The sequence below is a fragment of the Podarcis cretensis genome (genome assembly GCF_951804945.1).
Source record: "Podarcis cretensis genome assembly, chromosome: 2".
NCBI classification, from domain to species: Eukaryota; Metazoa; Chordata; class Lepidosauria; order Squamata; family Lacertidae; genus Podarcis; species Podarcis cretensis.
This window is the reverse complement of record NC_137171.1, coordinates 81,677,318-81,696,674: the sequence shown is the minus strand read 5'-3', so window position 1 is coordinate 81,696,674 and position 19,357 is coordinate 81,677,318. Positions and strand designations below refer to the sequence as shown.

Below are 19,357 nucleotides of genomic sequence, written 5' to 3'. Positions count from 1 at the left end.
AAGCAAGTGTTGGAACAGGCTGGAGAAGTTCAATAGAAGCGATTGTGTGCATACATATTTAATAGCTTTACTCGAGTGTTTTTAAAACTGCAAAAGCCTCACTGCTTGATATTAAAGGACAAATGTGATCAGGTCACAGTGACCCCTTTCTTCCGTTGTGAACCGTTTAGAGAGTCGGCATCCATTTATTTTCCAAGGGCGGAATGAAGACCTCTGCTGGCCAAAGCCTTAAGTTGGCTCTCAGATTTTACTTTCGCTTTTCGCCCTCCCGAAGGCGTCACTGAACTTCCGTTCCTGACAGCAACTTCAGTAAGGGGACAGATTTTCAACTTGTCCGATTTCATGGATTTATTTCAGCCATAGTAGGAAAAGCTGCCAAACCCATGGACAATGCTCTTCAGAAAATGTAAGTCATAGTGAATTATTTTTCCTAAAGCTTATGTTCATAAAGAGGTGGGATTTTTAAAAAGACAAGACAAAAAGCCTTGCTTTGAAAACAAGAGCAGCTGTAAGTGACTTTGGGGGGGAAAGGGAGTTGCCTGCCTGCAAATCTGATTCACCCAGACTCGGTCCCTTTTGTGTGAATGTCTTTTGCATTCTTATTGCTGGGATATGTCATTCTTCCTGTTCATTATCTTTAACAAAGAATCTGTCTGTACAGCGATGATAGGAAAATAGTAGTCATATGGTCTGCTAACCCTTTTCAACTGAAAATAATATTTGGGGACTTGTTCTTCAGTATAAAGCTTTCTGCTTTTGTTAACATAATATTTTAGTATATATTTAGCACATCACAAGGACATGCAATGAAACATGCTTGAAGGGAAAGGTTTCCACACTGATAATTTTATTTGCGGATCAAAAATAGACGCACATTCTTCCAGAATTGCTACTGTGACCAATATTATCATGTGATGGCTGTGGGTTTGCTTTCAAAATTATTTAGATTAGTGTTTTCCTTCCAGCTTGGAAGTACAACTGTACACCCCCCCCAAGCACTTTCCCCAGTCCTTTCTGTAAAATGGAGGGTTTGGGGGGGGGGGGCACACACAGTTCCTTAGCTATGGCAAATTTTAAGGGTCCTCTTCCATAATCTGCCATACCATGGCTGCTTCAGATGTTGCTCTTGGTTCCTATTCCACGTTAGCCACCTTATCAGTTCACCAGGACATGGACTGACATGATTAGTTTGCAACAACTCCTTGGTTGCTAGTATAACGATGGTCAACACTGGCTACTAAATGGGGTCCCTTGAGGGTTTGTATTTCCTTGCTTCTAGACCTTTTGACAATACATCTGGGTTGCAGAACTAGCAGGAGCATCACACTGTACTGCTTCCATCCCCCAGCCAAAGCATTTTCACCAGTAGATAAAAACTCAAAAATCTATGAACCACTCTCCCAACAAGACTTTTCCACTGCTTCTCCTCATCCCCGCTGGTGCATCAGAGACAGTGAGAGCTCAGCACGAGGACTGCATAAGCTGTAAGGCAACGCCCTACCATGTTGATCTAAGAATGTCTGTGAAATGCAGGCACAATAGAGGGTTATTTGTTTCTAAGGTTGTTGCCTGGGTTAATATCTAATGCAACTCCGACTGCCATTTCAATTTGTGAACTCCACCCAACTCATTCTATCCGAAACAACAAGCCTGGCATTGTTCCCATGGCCAGTTACGCCAAAGTGAGGAGAGCTTCCGATTAGTTCAGGCTCTGATCTTTACCTATATTTCCTTTCATTTTATGCATATTAAAAAATGATTCATGATTGAAATAAGGGCAGCGTTCCTCACCCTTGTGCCCTCCTGATGCTTTGGCTGTGGCTGATGGGAGGATGGTGGTTCAAATCATGTGTAGCAACCATGTTTATCCAGGGGTTAGTTATAAACTTAGCACAAAATGGACTGATTATTTTAATGTGCAACAATTCAAGCATCACGCTGGGAATGAATATGAAAACACTGCCGGTGTGATGTAATTGTCCGTGTTGTGTTTGGGCATGGCAACCCAACATTCAAATCACAACTCTAAGCCAGCTCAGGAACATTCAGAGTTCTCTGCCAAGAACAACTGAGGTGTAAAAGAAGAGAAGTACATCTCTAAACATTTGGGGACATGGGCATAGCCAAGGGGGGCAGCTGCCTCCCCATCATGTAAAACAATAGAAATACTTAACTGACCAATCCCCTTGATTCTGCCCCCACCCCCAAAGTCCAGCCGCTCCTAACAAAAATCCTGGCTATGCCCATGCTGGGGTACATACACCTGGCAGTCATAAGCTGAAAACTGTTTGGCTTGGCAAAGAAACACAGGTCTGACTACCTGCTCAGTACGGTTTTTAACATATCAAGAGTTGTATCCAAAGTAGCACAAGTTTGTCCCATCCATTCAAATATTTCTGCCTGCACTATGGGACTTTCCCCCTCTCCTCCCTCGCAGCATCAAATCCTAGCTAGGGAAGTGCTTTTTTATACTACAAAATGTATCAAAGTGCATTTTATCTCCTAAGGTAAAGGTAAAGGTACCCCTGCCCGTACGGGCCAGTCTTGACAGACTCTGGGGTTGTGCGCCCATCTCACTTAAGAGGCCAGGGGCCAGTGCTGTCCGGAGACACTTCCGGGTCACGTGGCCAGCGTGACATCGCTGCTCTGGCAAGCCAGAGCCGCACACGGAAACACCGTTTACCTTCCCGCTGGTAAGCGGTCCCTATTTATCTACTTGCACCCGGAGGTGCTTTCGAACTGCTAGGTTGGCAGGCGCTGGGACCGAGCAGCGGGAGCGCACCCCGCCGCAGGGATTTGAACCGCCGACCTTTCGATCGGCAAGCCCTAGGCGCTGAGGCTTTAACCCACAGCGCCACCTGCGTAGCTGCACACAAATGGATGAGCTCATGTTTCTAATAATAATAATAAACTGATTATGCAAATTAGAAAAATGTAGAATTTTTTTAATTTGAGAACTTATGTGAAAAAATAAATTGTTGTTTGAAATTGTACAATTAATTGTTTCCAAAAGTGGCGATTAATTTTCTGTGTCTAAATTTATGTTCACTGTTCAAACTACAAGAAAATTAAATGTGCCATCAGCTCTTATTTATAGTCATGAATTATATTTCAATTCACAGGACAAGAAATGGAAATGGAAACGCTGATAGAATTTTGTCCTTCGGTTCAATATTGTTCCTATCTAAGCACTTCAAATTGGTTACAAATTTAACCTTTTAGAGCTTTGATAATTATACCATTAGAAAGAAATAATTACAACTACAGAAAATGTTTTACAGGGCAATTCCATGCATGTCACTTGGGAAGTAAATACACATAGGCAGTGCTTTTTTCTGGGGGTACGCATACCCCTAAACATTTTGTGAATCTAAGTTTGGCCACACTGAGGAGCAGTATTTCAAGATAAGTAGGAAAATGAGTACCCCCTAAACATTTTTCAAGAAAAAAAGCACTGTACATAGGAGACTTAGAATGATAATGAATCAAATACTCCATCCATTGCACTAAAGTGGCTCACTTTGTGACAGCCTATGTGTGTGTGGATGCCTATGTAGAGATTATAATCCCTGCCATAGGCATGGCATTTGAATAAATCCTCATACGCCATTGGGAAACTCAGTCACATGATTTCCAGTTTTCTTCTATGAAACTGCACTTAGAGCAACTTTGGACATAGCCCACACACGAGGTCCCCCTATATAAGAAAGGTCACTGCTAGCAGATTGTGCAAATTCTTTGAGGTTGAACCCCACACACTGGCCATTTATAACCTCTGCTTTCAACGGGACCTATAGCGTTTGCATTCCTATTTAGTTTGAGTAATCCAGATGACGTTACCCTCAAGCACCAGTCTTCATGCTTTCCCCCTGAAAATTCAGGTTTACCCAATTATGGGGATAAGCTGATAAACTGGGGAGAATTAGGCTCTAAACCACTTCACTTGGGAGTCAAAGATGATTTGTTTCAGTGTTTTTGGGTGGGTGGAACACCTCTGGAGCTCCCCCCCCCCCCCGTGCTTGAATGTGAGCATAAGTTTTGTGTAGTAGCTGTGGCAGTTGGTACTGGTATGGCATGTGTGGTTGTACCCCCAATTCAACAACAATCTTTATTATGGTCCAGAGACCCAACAAAATATTACAAATCAATACAGAGTTCATACAGCCTACCTCCAGGTTAATCAAGCACTTTGTTTAGAATATAGGGCTCGTTTGTTCTTGCCACCACCGATAAAAACTTTGCCACTGCCAACGTTCCAGCTTTTGTCCGGTCTTCCAGTAGGAACCTGACATAGTGAGCCTCTGATTTTCCCGGGAAAGGCACCAGCAAGGGTAGTATCAGTTCAGCCCTGGCCTGCTCATACTTCGCACAATGCAACAGAATATGATTTATGGAATCAATGTCTTGAGCACACGAGCAAAGTCTGTCCTGGTAGGGAACTCCTCTCAACCTACCATCCAGCACTGCAGAGGGGAAGACATTTAGTCTGGCTTTGGTGAAAAGCCTTCGATAGTTGGGTACTGTAAGGTTTTTGATGTAAGATGTTAACTCAAAGACATACCCATATTGAACTCCTGCTGCCAGTGGACTATAGACTGCATGTGATCGAGATCGTAAGTCACTGTGTGCATTGTCCCATAATCTTTGCTTTAAAACCTTTTGGGCGCCTTCATAACCCAGGTAATACAGTTGGAGGGGAGACAGACCAATAGAGGTGGCTTTTTTAGCCATGATTTTCTGCCATTTGCTGACAAATTCCTCATTGGTCAAATGTTGGTACAGACCCTTCCCTAGATTAAACACTGAAATCCTGAGCCAATATTTTAGGGCAGCCCACCACACTCTAGCTGAAATTGGGCATTCACCAGCTTCCAACAGAAGTACAGAGTTGGGGACGCAGTTAGGTACCTGCAGCAGAGATCGTATAAATTTTGCCTGAAAGCCATCTAGCTTTGGCAGGTCCCCATTACGCCAGACATCTGCTGCATACAGGAGTTGGGAAACGGACTTTGCGTTGAAAACCCTTAAGGCTGCTCTAACATATTTGCCGCCCTTTGTGAAGAAGAATCTATGTATGGCTAGCTTTGTAATCTCCGCCTTTTGGAGGGAGGTTTGCCAATGGTGCTTCCAAGATCCTGTATGATGGAATGTGAGCCCTAGGTAACTGAGGTATTTTACCTGTTCAAGGTTATGGCCATCCAGCACCCATTTAGACTGGGAGAATCTTCTTTCGAAGACTAATTCATTTTAACAGCATTACAGTGGTACCTCTGATTGTCAACGGGATCAGTTCCTGAGCCCCGTTCGCAACATGAGCAGAATGCAACCTGCATCTGCGCGGGTCACGATTCGCTGCTTCTGCACATGACGTCATTTTGAGCATCTGCGCATGCACGAGCAGTGAAACACAAAAGTTATCCGTTCCATTACTTCTGGGTCGCTGCGGGACATATCCTGAAAGAACGTAACCTGAACTGAACGTAACAAGAGGTATGACTGTACAAGTTTTCTGCTCAAGTCCAGCTATTTAGGATAGGGGTCAGCAACATTTGCCAGCTGTGGGCTGGTCCACTGTCCCTCAGACCATGTAGTGGGCCAAACTATATTTTGAAAAATAATAATGAACGAATTCCTATGCCCCACAAATAACCCAGAGATGCATTTTAAATAAAAGGACACATTCTACTAATGTAAAAAACACCAGGCAGGCCTCACAAATAACCCAGAGATGCATCTTAAATAAAAGGACACATTCTACTCATGTGAAAACACGCTGATTCCCGGACCGTCCATGGGCCAGATTGAGAAGGCGATTGGGCCGCATCCGGCCCACGGGCCTTAGGTTGCCTACCCCTGAACTAAGAAGTGTAGACGGATGCTGCTTCTGGAAGGAAGCACTTGATTTATCCAGACTGGGAGACCACAACATGTTATCAGATTCTTCCCTAACATGTTTATATATTTTTTTTTAAGGAAGCATTTATTGATGTGCCAAAAGCAAGCAGGCACTCACTATTCCATACTTTCCAGCGCATTTCTCCCTTACTTTGCTTACTGCAAAAAGTTTGATCTTTCAAGGAAGTGGGTTTGATGCACAAGAGCTCCAAATCAACTTTGATCACACAACTTAGATTTGCCAGTACAATCCCACCTGAAAGTAGAGACAGCCTAGAAGCATCCTTAGGCTCAGGCCTAACTTCAGCATCCACCCCCAAGCAAAAACTCAATACAGTAAGCCCACAACTTCCATGGGCAGGGGTTACGTTCTGGGGATCATGCCTAAAGTGGGTGGGATTGCTGAAGTCTTTTTTCCCTGGACGCCTGCCCATTTTTTATTTTTATTTTTGCCAAGTGCATAAAGCTGAATGTGCACAATGTGCCTACGTTGGGGACTTACCGTACACATTTCTTGGTAGTTTATCAAAAACAGGGTAATAGGCGGCTTTCTTGGTAGCTCATACAGGGGCAGACTTTGGTCATCTTTCGTATTATGTTGTCTGTGCAAGGCCAAAATCTGGAGTTCCCAAATGGGATTTTCTCAGGTATGGATCTTCTCACCTGAAGGAGCATCTCCACCCCCATCATTCAGCCCAGACACTGAGGTCCAGCTCCAAGGGCTTTCTGGTGGTTCCCTCACTGTGAGAAGTGAGGTTACAGGGAACCAGGCAGAGGGCCTTCTCAGTAGTGGCACCTGCCCTCCCAGCAGATGTCAAGGCAATAAGCAACTATTTTACTTTTAAAAGACAGCTTTTAAAAGACAGCTTCCCTGTTTAGGGAAGTTTTTAATGTTTGATCTTTTATCTTGTTTTTAATATTCTGTTGGGAGCTGCCCAGAGTGACTGGGGAAACGCAGCCAAATGGGCAGGGTATAAACAATAAATTATTATTATCATCTCAGTGTTGCTTGGCGCCCTGTGTGCCTGAATCCAGCGCAGGCTCATTTTTTTACGTTTACCACACCGTTTGCCCTTTTGCTCCGCACCATGATGAACTCCCAAGGAAAACGGGGCGCTTGGGAAAAAGGAAGCCCAGCGCCTCGGGCCCCAACAAGAGCACTTGGGATCCTCGCTGCGCACGGGAATGGAGGGGCAGCTCTTTTTCCTCCTGCCCAGACAAGTGAGAAGGGAAAGCGCGCGACTCTTCCGTCGAGGAGAAGCGAGCGAGAAGCCGCTTTCTTGCCCCCCTTGTCAGCCGGGCGGCGGCTCCTCCTGCGGCGGCCCTTCTGGCAACTTTGCCTGAGCGCCGCGTGGCCGAGGCCAGCTTGCAAGCGGAGCGGCGCGTCCGGAAGGCCTCTTGCCTGCTTGCCTGCCCGAGAGGAAGGAGCAAGACGCGCCCGCCAGAGCTCGCAGGGGCGGGACTGGCAGGGGCGGCGGCGGCAGCTCGAGGAACCTTCCCAACCTCGCCGGGCCGGCCTTCCTTCCCGCTGGACGCCATTATGCCAGGTTCGTACGCCCCTCGGAGGAGGGAGAGGACGGCGGGCCGCCGCCAAGTCCCGGCTGCAGGGGGCGCACAGAGCAGGGCGGCAAGGACACCTCGGAGGGCGGGCGGGGGTGTGTGCCTATCAAAGGAAGCCCCAGGCGCTGCTTGAGGAGACTTTAGCCCCGCTTTTGCATGCACCGGAGCCGAGGTCTCTTCTTACCATTGTGCATCCCGATCATGTCCGTGGGTGCTGGCTCGCGTTTTATTTCCGAGGAAGCGTGCGCGAGGTTGCAGACGTGCAGTGCCTCCACCCGCTGTGCATGTTCGCTCGGGGCATTTCTCTTCGAGGGTGCGTTTTTAAGCAGCCCGATCTTAGACATGTTTACTCAGAAGTAAGCTCTGCGGAGATCAGCACACGACTGCCTTGCAAGGCGACGGAAGAATGTGCCCTGCACAACTTTGCACCCTCCCTTTGAAAGGCAGCCTTCAGTATGTTGGGAGATGCCTCTCCCGTGGAAGGAAGTTGTTTAAACCCGCATTTCTGTTTGTTGTCTTAAGTCTGCAGTCCTACACCCTGTTACCAGCCGCGTCGATCTTAATCGGACTGCACAGTTACGGTTGCTTTTAGACATTGGTTTGCTCGCGGCTGCTGTTTACAAGCTTTGTGTTTTTTAGAATTACTTGATTGTCACCCGCTTTAAAAACGTCGAGTTCTCTTGCTAACAGCATAACCCAATGGGCAAGGCAGGGCACTTTTTCAGAGCTGGAGTTTCAAAAGATGGAAGTAATTGATGCCAAGTGAGTCAGCTTCTCCGCTTGAGTCATCAGCCCCGTTAACTGAGGCAGCCTCTGTGTAGTACACTGGGCAAGCAAGGAAATACTAATTAAAAAACTTTAACAATATAAGAACCTAATAGGAGCCTGCTGGATCAGTGAATCTAGTGATCTAGGCCAGCATCCCGCAGTGGCCAACCAGAGTACAGTGGTACCTCCCGTTAAGAATTTAATTCGTTCTGGAGGTCCATTCTTAACCTGAAACTGTTCTTAACTTGAGGTACCACTTTAGCTAATGGGGCCTCCCACTGCTGCTGTGCCACTACCACACAATTTCTGTTCTCATCCTGAAGCAAAGTTCTTAACCTGAGGTACTATTTCTGGGTTAGCAGAGTCTGTAACCTGAAGCGTCTGTAACCTGAAGGATATGTAACCCGAGGTTCCGCTGTACTGTAGGAAACCAACAAAATGCATTTGAATACAAGAACACTTCTCCCCTCCTGGGGCTTCTGCCAGCTGGTGTTCAGAAGCATTGCTGCCTTGAACTGTGGCTGCAGAGTATAGCCATCATGACTAGTTGCCATTAATAGTCCTTTCCTCCGTGAATTTGTCTAATTCTCTTTTAAAGTCATTCGACATTTAGAGTGCCACTGGTTTTCCCCAACCCTACTACTGAGGTATCATCTGTTGAGCAGTATGTTGCTTGGTCTCAAGATGCCCAATGAATAATTGCATTATATAATTATATACATATAAAATATATAATATTTTTCCATCTATAAGACACCCCTGTGTATAAGACGTCCCCTATTTTGGGGGACTCCGATTTAAGAAAATGGGGGGGGGGATGGCCTCCGTGTATTCTTGACATTGTTTTAAAGGGAAAAACCCTAGTCTCATACATGGAAAAATACGGTAAATGGGGGGGGGGTGGCGGCATTTAAATCAGGAGTAGGCTCTGCACATAATGATGCTGCATATTCATTACTTTTTGCAATGCTGCTTACATAGCCGTTGGTCATCATGCAACTAGAGTGATGCCACTGGTTAAAGCATCAGAATTTCCATTAATAACAACAATAATATTTGACTTGCTAGTCACTTGTCACGCAGATGTACAAAAACACACACACACAATAACAGCTACAGGAAGCTTTGGCGAAATTGATCTTGTAAATAAACACAACAAGATAATTTGGTTGTGTAAGTAAAAGGTTTGAGACAGTAACACACGTAACCTCTTATATATATATATTAAACAGCAGCTTTTACTGCGAGCCAGGTTAGTATAATAGACTGTAGAAACTACTTTTCCAAAAATAGCTGTGATATTCAAGTTGCTCATGCTAGAAGAATCTGAACATGCGGATGCTTGAGATGGAAACATTTATTTTAGCTCTTGTGTGAAGGTGAGACAAAAGTTAAGCAGACGTAAGATCGCAATGATCAGAGGCAGTGCTTTTGGCCTATACAGAAATGGTTTGCTGATTCTGCTACCCTGTATAGTCTTTATTTTAAATGCTGACCTTCAGATACACTATTTTCTTGAGCTAATGCCTGCGTGTTTCACATGGCTGGTTGCTTGACCTTTCACTTAGAAGGCATCACTTCAAATCCAGCTTAGATCATTGGAGACTGAAACTTATCAGCATCTGCCGGCTGTTCCCTGATGCGAAGCAATTGCGGAGCATTTGAACTGTTATCTCCAAGAACAGATGTCTGCTCTTTAGCTCCCTCAAAACCCCACCAACCCCTGAGTTGGGAAGCCAAGGAGCCAATGAAAGTTGGGAAGCTAGCTTGCACCTCTATGAATACCCTCAGGTGTTTACCCCTGAACACTTACCCTTCAGGGTCTCCAACCTTTTTGGATTTGGGGGCATATTTGGAAACCTGAAAAACTGTTGTGAACACCACAAAAAAAGTTTCACAGAAGGAAAGCTGGTGATGCTCAGATCCCCCCCTACCAACACACACACACACGACTAAAAAAGCAGGCAACACTCCAACCAAACAAGATGCTTTAAAAGTTGATACCAGCATCTTGAATGGAAACCAGTTCCTAAGTCAGGCAAGATAGAGATAGCCATTCCCCACTGCTTGCCTCCAGTGTCTGGATATCTGAGAGAACACCCAAAAAATATGCAGACAGGACATAAATGAGGCAAAACAAAAACAAAAAAAGAGTGCTCTCCAAATCTATATCTGGAAAACCTCCTGATTTTTAATGGCTTTGTAACATCTTACTTTCATAAAATGATCTCCTCTTTATGCTTGGCTGCCAGCAGCAATAAAATCCTCAGTCTGTTTGCAGAATCTGCACCAAACTATGGATTTGTTTGATTCTTTGCAAGAACAGAATGAATGGAAGTGGGGAGAAAGCTTTAAACCATCTGCAGTTATCATAATGACCTGGTCATTCAGCAATCATTGTTAGTGCTATAATTGCCTGCTTTGTGGGAAGAGTAATCTCTCATTTTATGATCTGCCTGAAGGCCAAAATGATGAGCATTTTGCTTTGTTAGCATTGCTTGTTGTTTGGTGTACTAAAATAGTTGCATTATTGTTTTCAGTATTGCTGAATTGCTTTGACGATGTAAACTGTGGGGATGTGGTTTGTTTTGGCATAGGCTTTGGATTAAATGTTGAATGAGCTCTTTGCATATATTTTTAAAAAAATTGTGTGTGGCAATACTGCAGTTATTTAGTGTAATGTTAACACATGCCAAATATAACTATGCCATGTTTACACATGCCAAACATAAATGTGTTCATGGTAATATACATACAATATATACCTCCAGTTTGCCATAATTGACCAAGGAAAGTGCTAAGCATTAAGGGTGGAGAGTGCAAGCCTTGGAAACAGTGGACTCAGCTATACAACTGCAAATAAAATATTTTAAATGTGTTGTAAAGTGCAATATTCAAATGTGACACTAGATGGCGACAGTGAGCTATGCCAAATTCAATGTATTTTTCAAAACATTTTTTTAAAAAGCCATTTCCACAGCGTTTTCTTTATATGTATGTAGATTCCACCAGAGTGTGTATCTTTAAGAGCTCCAAGGTGATGACAACAGGGGCAATGTTTGCATGTAGCACTAAGGCAAACCATGGCTTAGCATGAACCTACTGGTGCCAACTTTGCTTTTCTCTGGGTCCTCTTAGCACCCATAGAAGCTAAGCCAAGGTTTCACTTGGTGTGTCCTCGGTGCTCTGTCCTCTTTAATCAAGAACAAAACTTGGCTACAGATTGCGGTTAAGGAGTAATGAGTTTAACCATGATACAGTGGTACCTCGGGTTACATACGCTTCAGGTTACAGACTCTGCTAACCCAGAAATAGTACCTCGGGTTAAGAACTTGGCTTCAGGATGAAAACAGAAATTGTGCTCCAGCAGCGCGGTGGCAGCAGGAGACTAAAGTGGTGCTTCAGGTTAAGAACAGTTTCAGGTTAAGAACGGACCTCCAGAATGAATTACATTCTTAACCCGAGGTACCACTGTACTGCGTTCAGCCAACACTCTAAGCCAGACCTTGGCTTTGTGGAGTTTAGGAACAAAGTGGATGCAAGCTCTTCCCTGGGAGAGTTCATGTTCATTCAGTCCTGGGAAGCCATAGTTACTGTGACTTGCGGTGTGACAGGTCATTGTACAGCACTAGTGACCTCGGCACTCCCTGGGCTCACTGCTGGCATTTTACTCCCTGGAGCCTGCAGCAGACGGGAGAATAAGACAAGTGAACAAAGCATTGAACATTGACAATTGGTAAGGCTGCTGCAGGACAAAACTCAGGTCTGTAGCTAGCAATTCTGTAAACATTCCTCAAGCATGGGAGGTACTGAACTGTATACGTCTCTCCAGTGCAATGAAACACTGAGATTTTTTCCTGCCTTGGATTTCTTTCCTCATCATTTTTATAGGCTGTTTTCTTTTTCTCTGATAAATAAATACCAGTGCCTTAAAAAAAAAAATGTCAGTCAAGTTTCATTGAAATACGTCTAGTCTACCTTGCATATCTGTTTCCACGGTGGAATCCAAGATAAGGCTGAATTCATTTCAGCATCTAGCGATTTCAGAGTCTGTGATCTTCTATGGTTACAGCTTCATGAGGGTATAAAGCCAGAGCTGGATTAAAAGATTACGGGCTGGATATTTTCAAAAACTCATTTTGTTAATGGTGATAGAGCAGTTGTCAAAGAAAGGAAAATGAAATAGTTGATCTACAATGATTTTTAACAACACCTTTTTATTTAGCTGTTGGCACGTACAATAGACAAAAACAGTACAATAGGAGTCCTATTTACGATTTGAAATTCTGCATTCTGTGCGCTCCTAAATAATAAGAGACTGATTAGAAATCTTCCAAGTGTTAGGCATGCCATTGTTTGCAAATTGTCTTGTGTGTTGTGATGTATCCAGATAAAGTCAGTGACAAAACCTGATTTTAATGGCAGTAATTGACACCCTCAGAGCTATTTCTGAAGGAACTGTGAAAGGTCCAGGAGCACACTTGATGGGACTGGGGTGTGTTTAGTCAAAACATCCAAATTCTGTACTTTGGAAGGTAGAGTTCCTTGGAAGTTTGCAACAGGAAGATCAGTAATGGTGGACAGAGCAAGTGCTCACAGCACTTTTTCAGGATTCTGTATGTGTCCACTGGCCTGAAAAGGCTAGTTACCCCTACCATACATTTATCGTTATGCTTGAAGGTTAAGGTTAACATATTTTAATTGTATGTAAGGATTTTGAGCAGACGGAACTTATAGAAAGGTAGTGTAGTGGGGAGGGGGACTTGCCCTTTACATAATGCTGCCTTGCATTTGCCGTTGATTGAAGAAAATAAAAAGGAGCCTTGCCTAAAATCCCAGAGAAGCTTACATTGCATAATTATGTGTGCTGCATAAAATACAAGATTTGTATGGGTCAGCACAAAGCAGATAATAACACTTGTTTGGAAGCGTAATTTAAAGAGCTGCAGTTGTAGGCAGAATTCCAGTTTACTGAATTCCAGTTTACTGAAATACATTTTTAAAAAAGAGAGAGGCTTAATTGATGTAAACTCTTTTTGCTGCTAATATGCTCTTGTATGTTGCATATGTGACTTGTAGCAGAAGACATTGGAGAGAGCCAAGAGAGGGGAGCCACCCTGAGCTTGCCTTGCTTTCCTGTTCATTCACAGCACTTAGGCTACATACACACCACATATTTAAAGCACATTCCACCCTTCCCCCCCCCCCCATAAAAAGAATCCCAAGAATGGCAGTGTAGCCAGCACCCTTAATAAACCACAGTTCCCAGGATTCTTTGAAAGAGGGAATGTGCATTAAATGTGTTTTAACTTTGTGGTATGTATGTAGCCTTAGACACAAGTTCTACCTCTACAATTGGGACATTCTCACAGGTAAACCTTGGAACTAGAGAACTCCAGACTCGAGTACCTTGGCCTCGATTTCTTAAGCAGAGCAGCAAATGTCTTAGGGAACTTAGGGTGGCGTCAAAAGAAGTTTGTGATATGGCAGGAGTTTCATTTTTAAAACCTCACTGGATGCCCAACGCAGGGAAATCACATGAATTTGAGGTCTAATTATCTTGACGTATACTGTGAGGAGTTCATATGGAAGGACAATCGTGTCATGTTATGTGAAGCCTCTTTCAAAGACATTTAAATCATCATGTTAGGAAGTTTACGACGGGGAGAATCAGGTGTTCTTGGTTTTCTGAAATGGTACTGTACACTTTGACATACGGAAGGAAAAAAGGCTGTTCCCTGCCTCCAGAAGTGTACAGTCTAGGGGTGGGTCTAAACATAGGGGAGGGGGGAAACGCTAAAAATAAATCATAAATTGTTATTAAAAAAAAACACTATGTAAAAACACATAGAAAAGTTTTGTGCTCTACAGTGTCTGTTTATAACGCATTCAAAACACTGGTTTTTTTGACTAATGTAGCTGAGTCCTAGGTTTCAAAGTGGGCAAGGGGTGAGGGGACAGCATAGGAAGGAGATGGCTAATTTGTGAGCCACTGCTAATTTCACCCCTGGGGACAGAATATAGTTGTGGGAAATGTTGTCCTATGTGAAACAACCCTAATCATTGATATGCTGTGTTGTCACCATCTCTATGTTTGTCTTCGGTTTCTCCTTATCCCCATCCATGTATTCTCGGTACATCTTTCAAAACGTAGCTCTTGACTTGACTTCCGCCCTCTTCAATCTTCCTTTCTCATCGCATCTTGAAACAAAAGAAGACTATATAACATCTCAACTGGAAAAGAATTTTAGCAAACAGTATAATGAAGCACATGGATTTTATTGAGGTGCATTGAGACAATGCGGAAAAGATGCTTTGCTTGCCATTTGAACCATTAATTTTATGGGGTGAATGGTAACAGTCTGCTGGAAATCCAGTTGATACTTATGGAATTGCAAAAGTTGTGCAATGCCTGTAGAAAGCTTTTCTTTTTTTTCATTTTAATGGGAATGACTCAGGCTCTCAAAAAGCCTTTGCTTATTACAATAATCATGGGAGGTTTTTATGAATATTTTTTGGGGAATATCACATCATTTAAAAAGAGAGGACAGAATCTGAAGGCAATGAAAGGTTTAAAGCTGAACAGCAAAATCATCCTCTTTTAAGGCCATCCCGCTGTTTTTATAGCAGAATCTCTGGATTTTGAAGCACTGATTAGCAAACAAATCCCATGCTCGGCTATGCAGCAATAAAAATACAGCAATTGAAATTGTTCTGAGGTCAGGTTAGACTGCACAGTTTCCCTTTTAGTGGCTAGGATTTGAAGGCAGATATAAAAATTGAGCATTCCAACTTTTAAAAATTTCATTTTTTACTGAGGCCTGTTCAGATGTGATATTGCCCAATCTCCTAAACATGTATAGGAGATCAGGAGCTCCCCAACTCTGTTCTGTTATTTCTCCGCTGAGCTTGTCTGCGTCTTCCCTCTCCCTGTGTTCCTCTGTATCTTTTCATTTTCAAAGGTAACAAGACTTATATGCAGCTTTGTTTTCTAACCATTAGCTCAGCCCAGGCACCGCCAAACTCGGCCCTCCAGATGTTTTGGGACTACAACTCCCATCATCCCTAGCTAACAGGACCAGTGGTCAGGGGTGATGGGAATTGTAGTCCCCAAACTGGACGGCCAGGTTTGGGGATGTCTGGCTCAGACCCCTGCAAACTCACTTCTGATCATGGTTGCAAAACTGCAACTGTGATGCTGACCATGGTTGGCTCTGAAAAGAAAAGGAAGAGGTGAGTTCACACGTAGAGTTCAGGAACGTGAAGGAACACATGAGACCACAAGCAGGATGGGAGAGTAGCTGCTATGTTGTAGCCTGGGAGGGCTGCTGTGTTGAAATTTAAACCACTTGGAAATGCCTCACTACACACACACACACACACACACACACACACACGGTCTTGGTGGGCTGCCACTGATGAGACCTTGTGGCTTGTTGGTTTTATCTGAGATCTTGTACTACGCAACATGTAAAGATTGCATTGTATGTGAAATACACCCTATGAATGCTCAGTATTTGTATTATTCATCTTTCATGAATGTCAGCCGCTCTTAATGGTTCCTGAGAGCATTTATGGCGCACCCAGGATGTTCCTGAAGCTTGACAGTGCACACAAAATCATGTCCTAGTGTGAAACATTTGGTAGCTGATGTGAATTATATGGCACTTCCATCCAGTTGTGCTTTGTGATACCAGGGGCCTGTTTTTAAATGTGTTGCTTCTGTTTTGTAGATCCGACTTACTGTGATCGTTTACGGCAGGACATGGCATTCCTAACGAGCAACGGCAGGCTGAGCGAGCAGCTGGTTGACAAAATTATCCTTCAGCTGAACAGAGTTTACCCTCAAATTCTTACCAATAAAGAAGCAGAAAAGGTAATTGAAGGAATCCCACCTGCAGTGTTTCTTTGCTATTGCTGTAGCTCATTTGACCCAGGATTAGGATTGCTGGTTTTTTAAATGCAAAACTTCTGGTACCTCATTGAGACTAGGGGTGGTGGCACCCAGGAGAGCCAAAGGCAGCTCTGGGGCCTTCTCTAATAGGACTCACAATGGGAACCGGAGGAAAAACGATTTGTTCAGCTAAGGTATACAGCAATTGAGCTTCCTTAAAATCCTCTCTGCACATGATATCAGCCCTTCCCCGCTCTTCAACGTTCCTCTTAACACAAACCACACCAAAACTGTGGACCTGATAAATTCAAGCAGGTAAGAAAATGAGCCGAGTTTAGACTCCACATGTGAAGTGTACGCTTGAATAATCACACAGAAAACACTTCCCAGACGACTGTACTATACATTTAAAGCAGTATCGTACGGCCACAATTTCCCTCAAAGAATCTTGGGAACTGTAGTTTGTTGTTGAGAATTGTTAGATGACCACCGTTCCCTTCGCAGAACTACAACTGCTAGCACATTTGTGAAGCTAAACAAGAGTCCAGTATGGTTTCAAATTGGATGGGGGATCGCGTGTTGAGATTCATGCATTGCAGTGGGTTGGACTAGATGACCCTTGGGATCCCTTCTGACTATGATTCTGTGAACTCTCAGAGTGATTTAACACTCAGTCTCTCTGGCCAGGGAAGTTGGGGAATGGCAGCTCTTCTTAATCTGTAAAGCCATTGCAGAGAATTCTAAATGCCAGCACCCCTTCTTTATCATTTGTAGAAACCAATCAAAGGGGAGTCCAGTTAAATCTAAGCAGGCTTACTCCCAAGTAAATGTGTATAGGATTATACCCTCTTATAGCTTAGGAACACCAACCCTAATGGCCAGTGAGTGAACCTATACAGATAATTGCATAGCACTCCCTCTCATGTGCACACACACACACCTATACCTGAGCAGAGAAAAATCCCCCACATCTGTTTAATTCTGGTTGTTTAAAACCAGTTCCAACAGCAAGGTCTTACAATACCACTTAGACACTTAAGTGATTAAGTGGTATAAAAATAGCTGCAATAATTTAGGTTTTTAAAAATAGAGAATCCTTCTGAGATCAGCTCCTTGGCAAAATGCAGTGGCAAATGAGGAGAGAGGAATGAGCAAACTGCTTTCTCCCCTGGTTCTTCTCAGAGTTTCTTAGAATAACTGAATGGTTCCAACCATCTCCCATTTGGCAAATAGCTTGGCTAATTCTAAGCATCTCTGCGCTAAACTGGATCCCATCAGTTGCAATAAGGTCCGATTGCTGCACCAGCTACCTTCTAGCCTCCTTTCTTCCACTTTGCTTATGGGGGTGGTGGCAGCAGCAGCAGCTGTGGCTCCAGCTCTGTTGGTGAGGAGGTCTCCCTCTCCTCCCTGCTCGCTGGCACTTGCACTGCTAAGAAGAACTTGGAAATATCTTTTCTCCACTGCTCCAGAAAAAAATTATTGCATTCCTGGCACTTCACAGGCTGTTGTGGTTCCTTCCTCCCATGAGTGGAACTGGAACAGAGGGTCAGGTGGGGGTTAAGGAGAGAAATGTGAGTTTTTCTTTCGTTTGAATTAAAATCTGAATGAGGGAAGATCTCAAGAGGGCTCTGTGTTGTAATGCTTGTCTCTTGTTTGAGGAGAGAGTTAACGAGTAGCTGCAATCTGCAGTCCAAGGAGTGATGAAGCCCAGGGACATTCGTAAATAGGTAGGGAATTTTATGCAGAAGGTGGAAAATGGCACCCACTTCCTAGATCCCTATTATAATACCTTAAGCTAAAGTTGTTTTGTCAAGACAAACCATAAACGTTTATGTAAACAAGCCCCAGGTCTCAGAATGCTGTGATCGTACACCCACAGCGTTTGAACTCTTCTTCTGAAATTACAGTAAACATTTCCATGTGTTCATTCATATTCATGAGGCAGTGTAGTCCTCTATTTGCAATCCAAACATCCCGTTAGGAACAGAATTTTATCTGTCTCACCAGATTCAATTATCTCTTTTTGCATTCACAGACAAGTACGCATTTTCACACTAATGAAATAACTATTGGATTCCTAAGAAAAAGTGTGCCGCTGTAAAGACAGCTAAATCTTTTTCTCACTTCCAAATGCGAATGCTTACGACTGACGCTGCCGCGATCTTAGATTCTTATTTCTGAGCAGGTCCAATTTGTGTCCTGTTAGACTGATCTCTGTGTATCTGGGAATTTCTGTTAAAGAGGCAGGAAGGTGTAGCATGTGGCATTGATCAAGATCACCAAAAAGTTCTTGTACCCAAACTGGAATTAAGGAAATGGCTGAACTGTGCCATAGATCGGTATACATCAAGTCCATGGAACATCCTTATGCGGACTCTATGCTTGGTCGCAGAATACTTCTGAATACCAATCTTGGCACTGTCTGACTGGCCATTGTGGAAATGAGATGCAGGCCTTGATTTACCGTATTTTTTGCTCTATAAGACTCACTTTTTCCCTCCTAAAAAGTAAGGGGAAATGTGTGTGCATCTTATGGAGTGAATGCAGGCTGCACAGCTATCCCAGAAGCCAGAACAGCAAGAGGGATCGCTGCTTTCACTGCACAGCGATCCCTCTTGCTGTTCTGGCTTCTGAGATTCAGAATATTTTTTTCCTTGTTTTCCTCCTCCAAAAACTAGGTGCGTCTTGTGGTCTGGTGCGTCTTATAGAGCGAAAAATACGGTAATCCAGTAGGGCTCTTCATAGGCAGCTGTTGACTTGCTGGGAACTGGAATTGGTAAGAACATAAAAAAAGAACATAAGAGCCCTGCTAGATCAGGCCAGTGACCCACCTTGTCCAGTGTCCTGTTTTCACAGTGGTCAACAAGCAAGACATGAGCACAGCAACGTTCTCCCCTTCTGCATTTTCCCAGCAACTGGTATTCAGAAGTATTACTGCATCCAGCAGTACAGGTAAGGCATAGCCCTTAGGCTTAGTAGCCATGGGTAGTCTTACCCTTCATGAATTCGTCTGATGTCAAGCGTCAGAGGATCTAAATCCCATGGGAGGTTGCCTCTAACGGATAAGACAAGGAAGTTCTTGCCAATTGCCTTTTATTCAATGTTCACAGACAGAGGCTAAGAAAGGCAGCCTCTTGGAATAATGGTGTAAATCTCCCCTCCCCTTCTCTCCCACTTCCTTATGTGCCACCCCTTCTGCGGTTGGCACTAAGGGCCCTTTGCTTCTGGGCCCTTTGCTCT

The 19,357-nt window shown here is 43.8% G+C and overlaps 1 protein-coding gene across 5 annotated transcripts in view; it reads left to right on the top strand.

Annotated features, from left to right (window-relative positions):
- CARD19 (caspase recruitment domain family member 19) overlaps positions 1–19,357 on the top strand; it is a 30,960-nt gene continuing 11,603 nt past the window's right edge. Inside the window, exons 1-2 of one of the 5 annotated variants that reach the window (XM_079965100.1) lie at positions 1–406; positions 15,957–16,099. In XM_079965100.1, the coding sequence (XP_079821226.1) occupies positions 391–406; positions 15,957–16,099 (159 nt within the window). In that variant the 5' untranslated portion in view covers positions 1–390. Of the gene's footprint in view, positions 407–7,308; positions 7,443–15,956; positions 16,100–19,357 lie in introns of those variants that run through there. The other 4 variants (XR_013835711.1, XM_079965097.1, XM_079965099.1 and 1 more) reach the window with 4 other exon arrangements.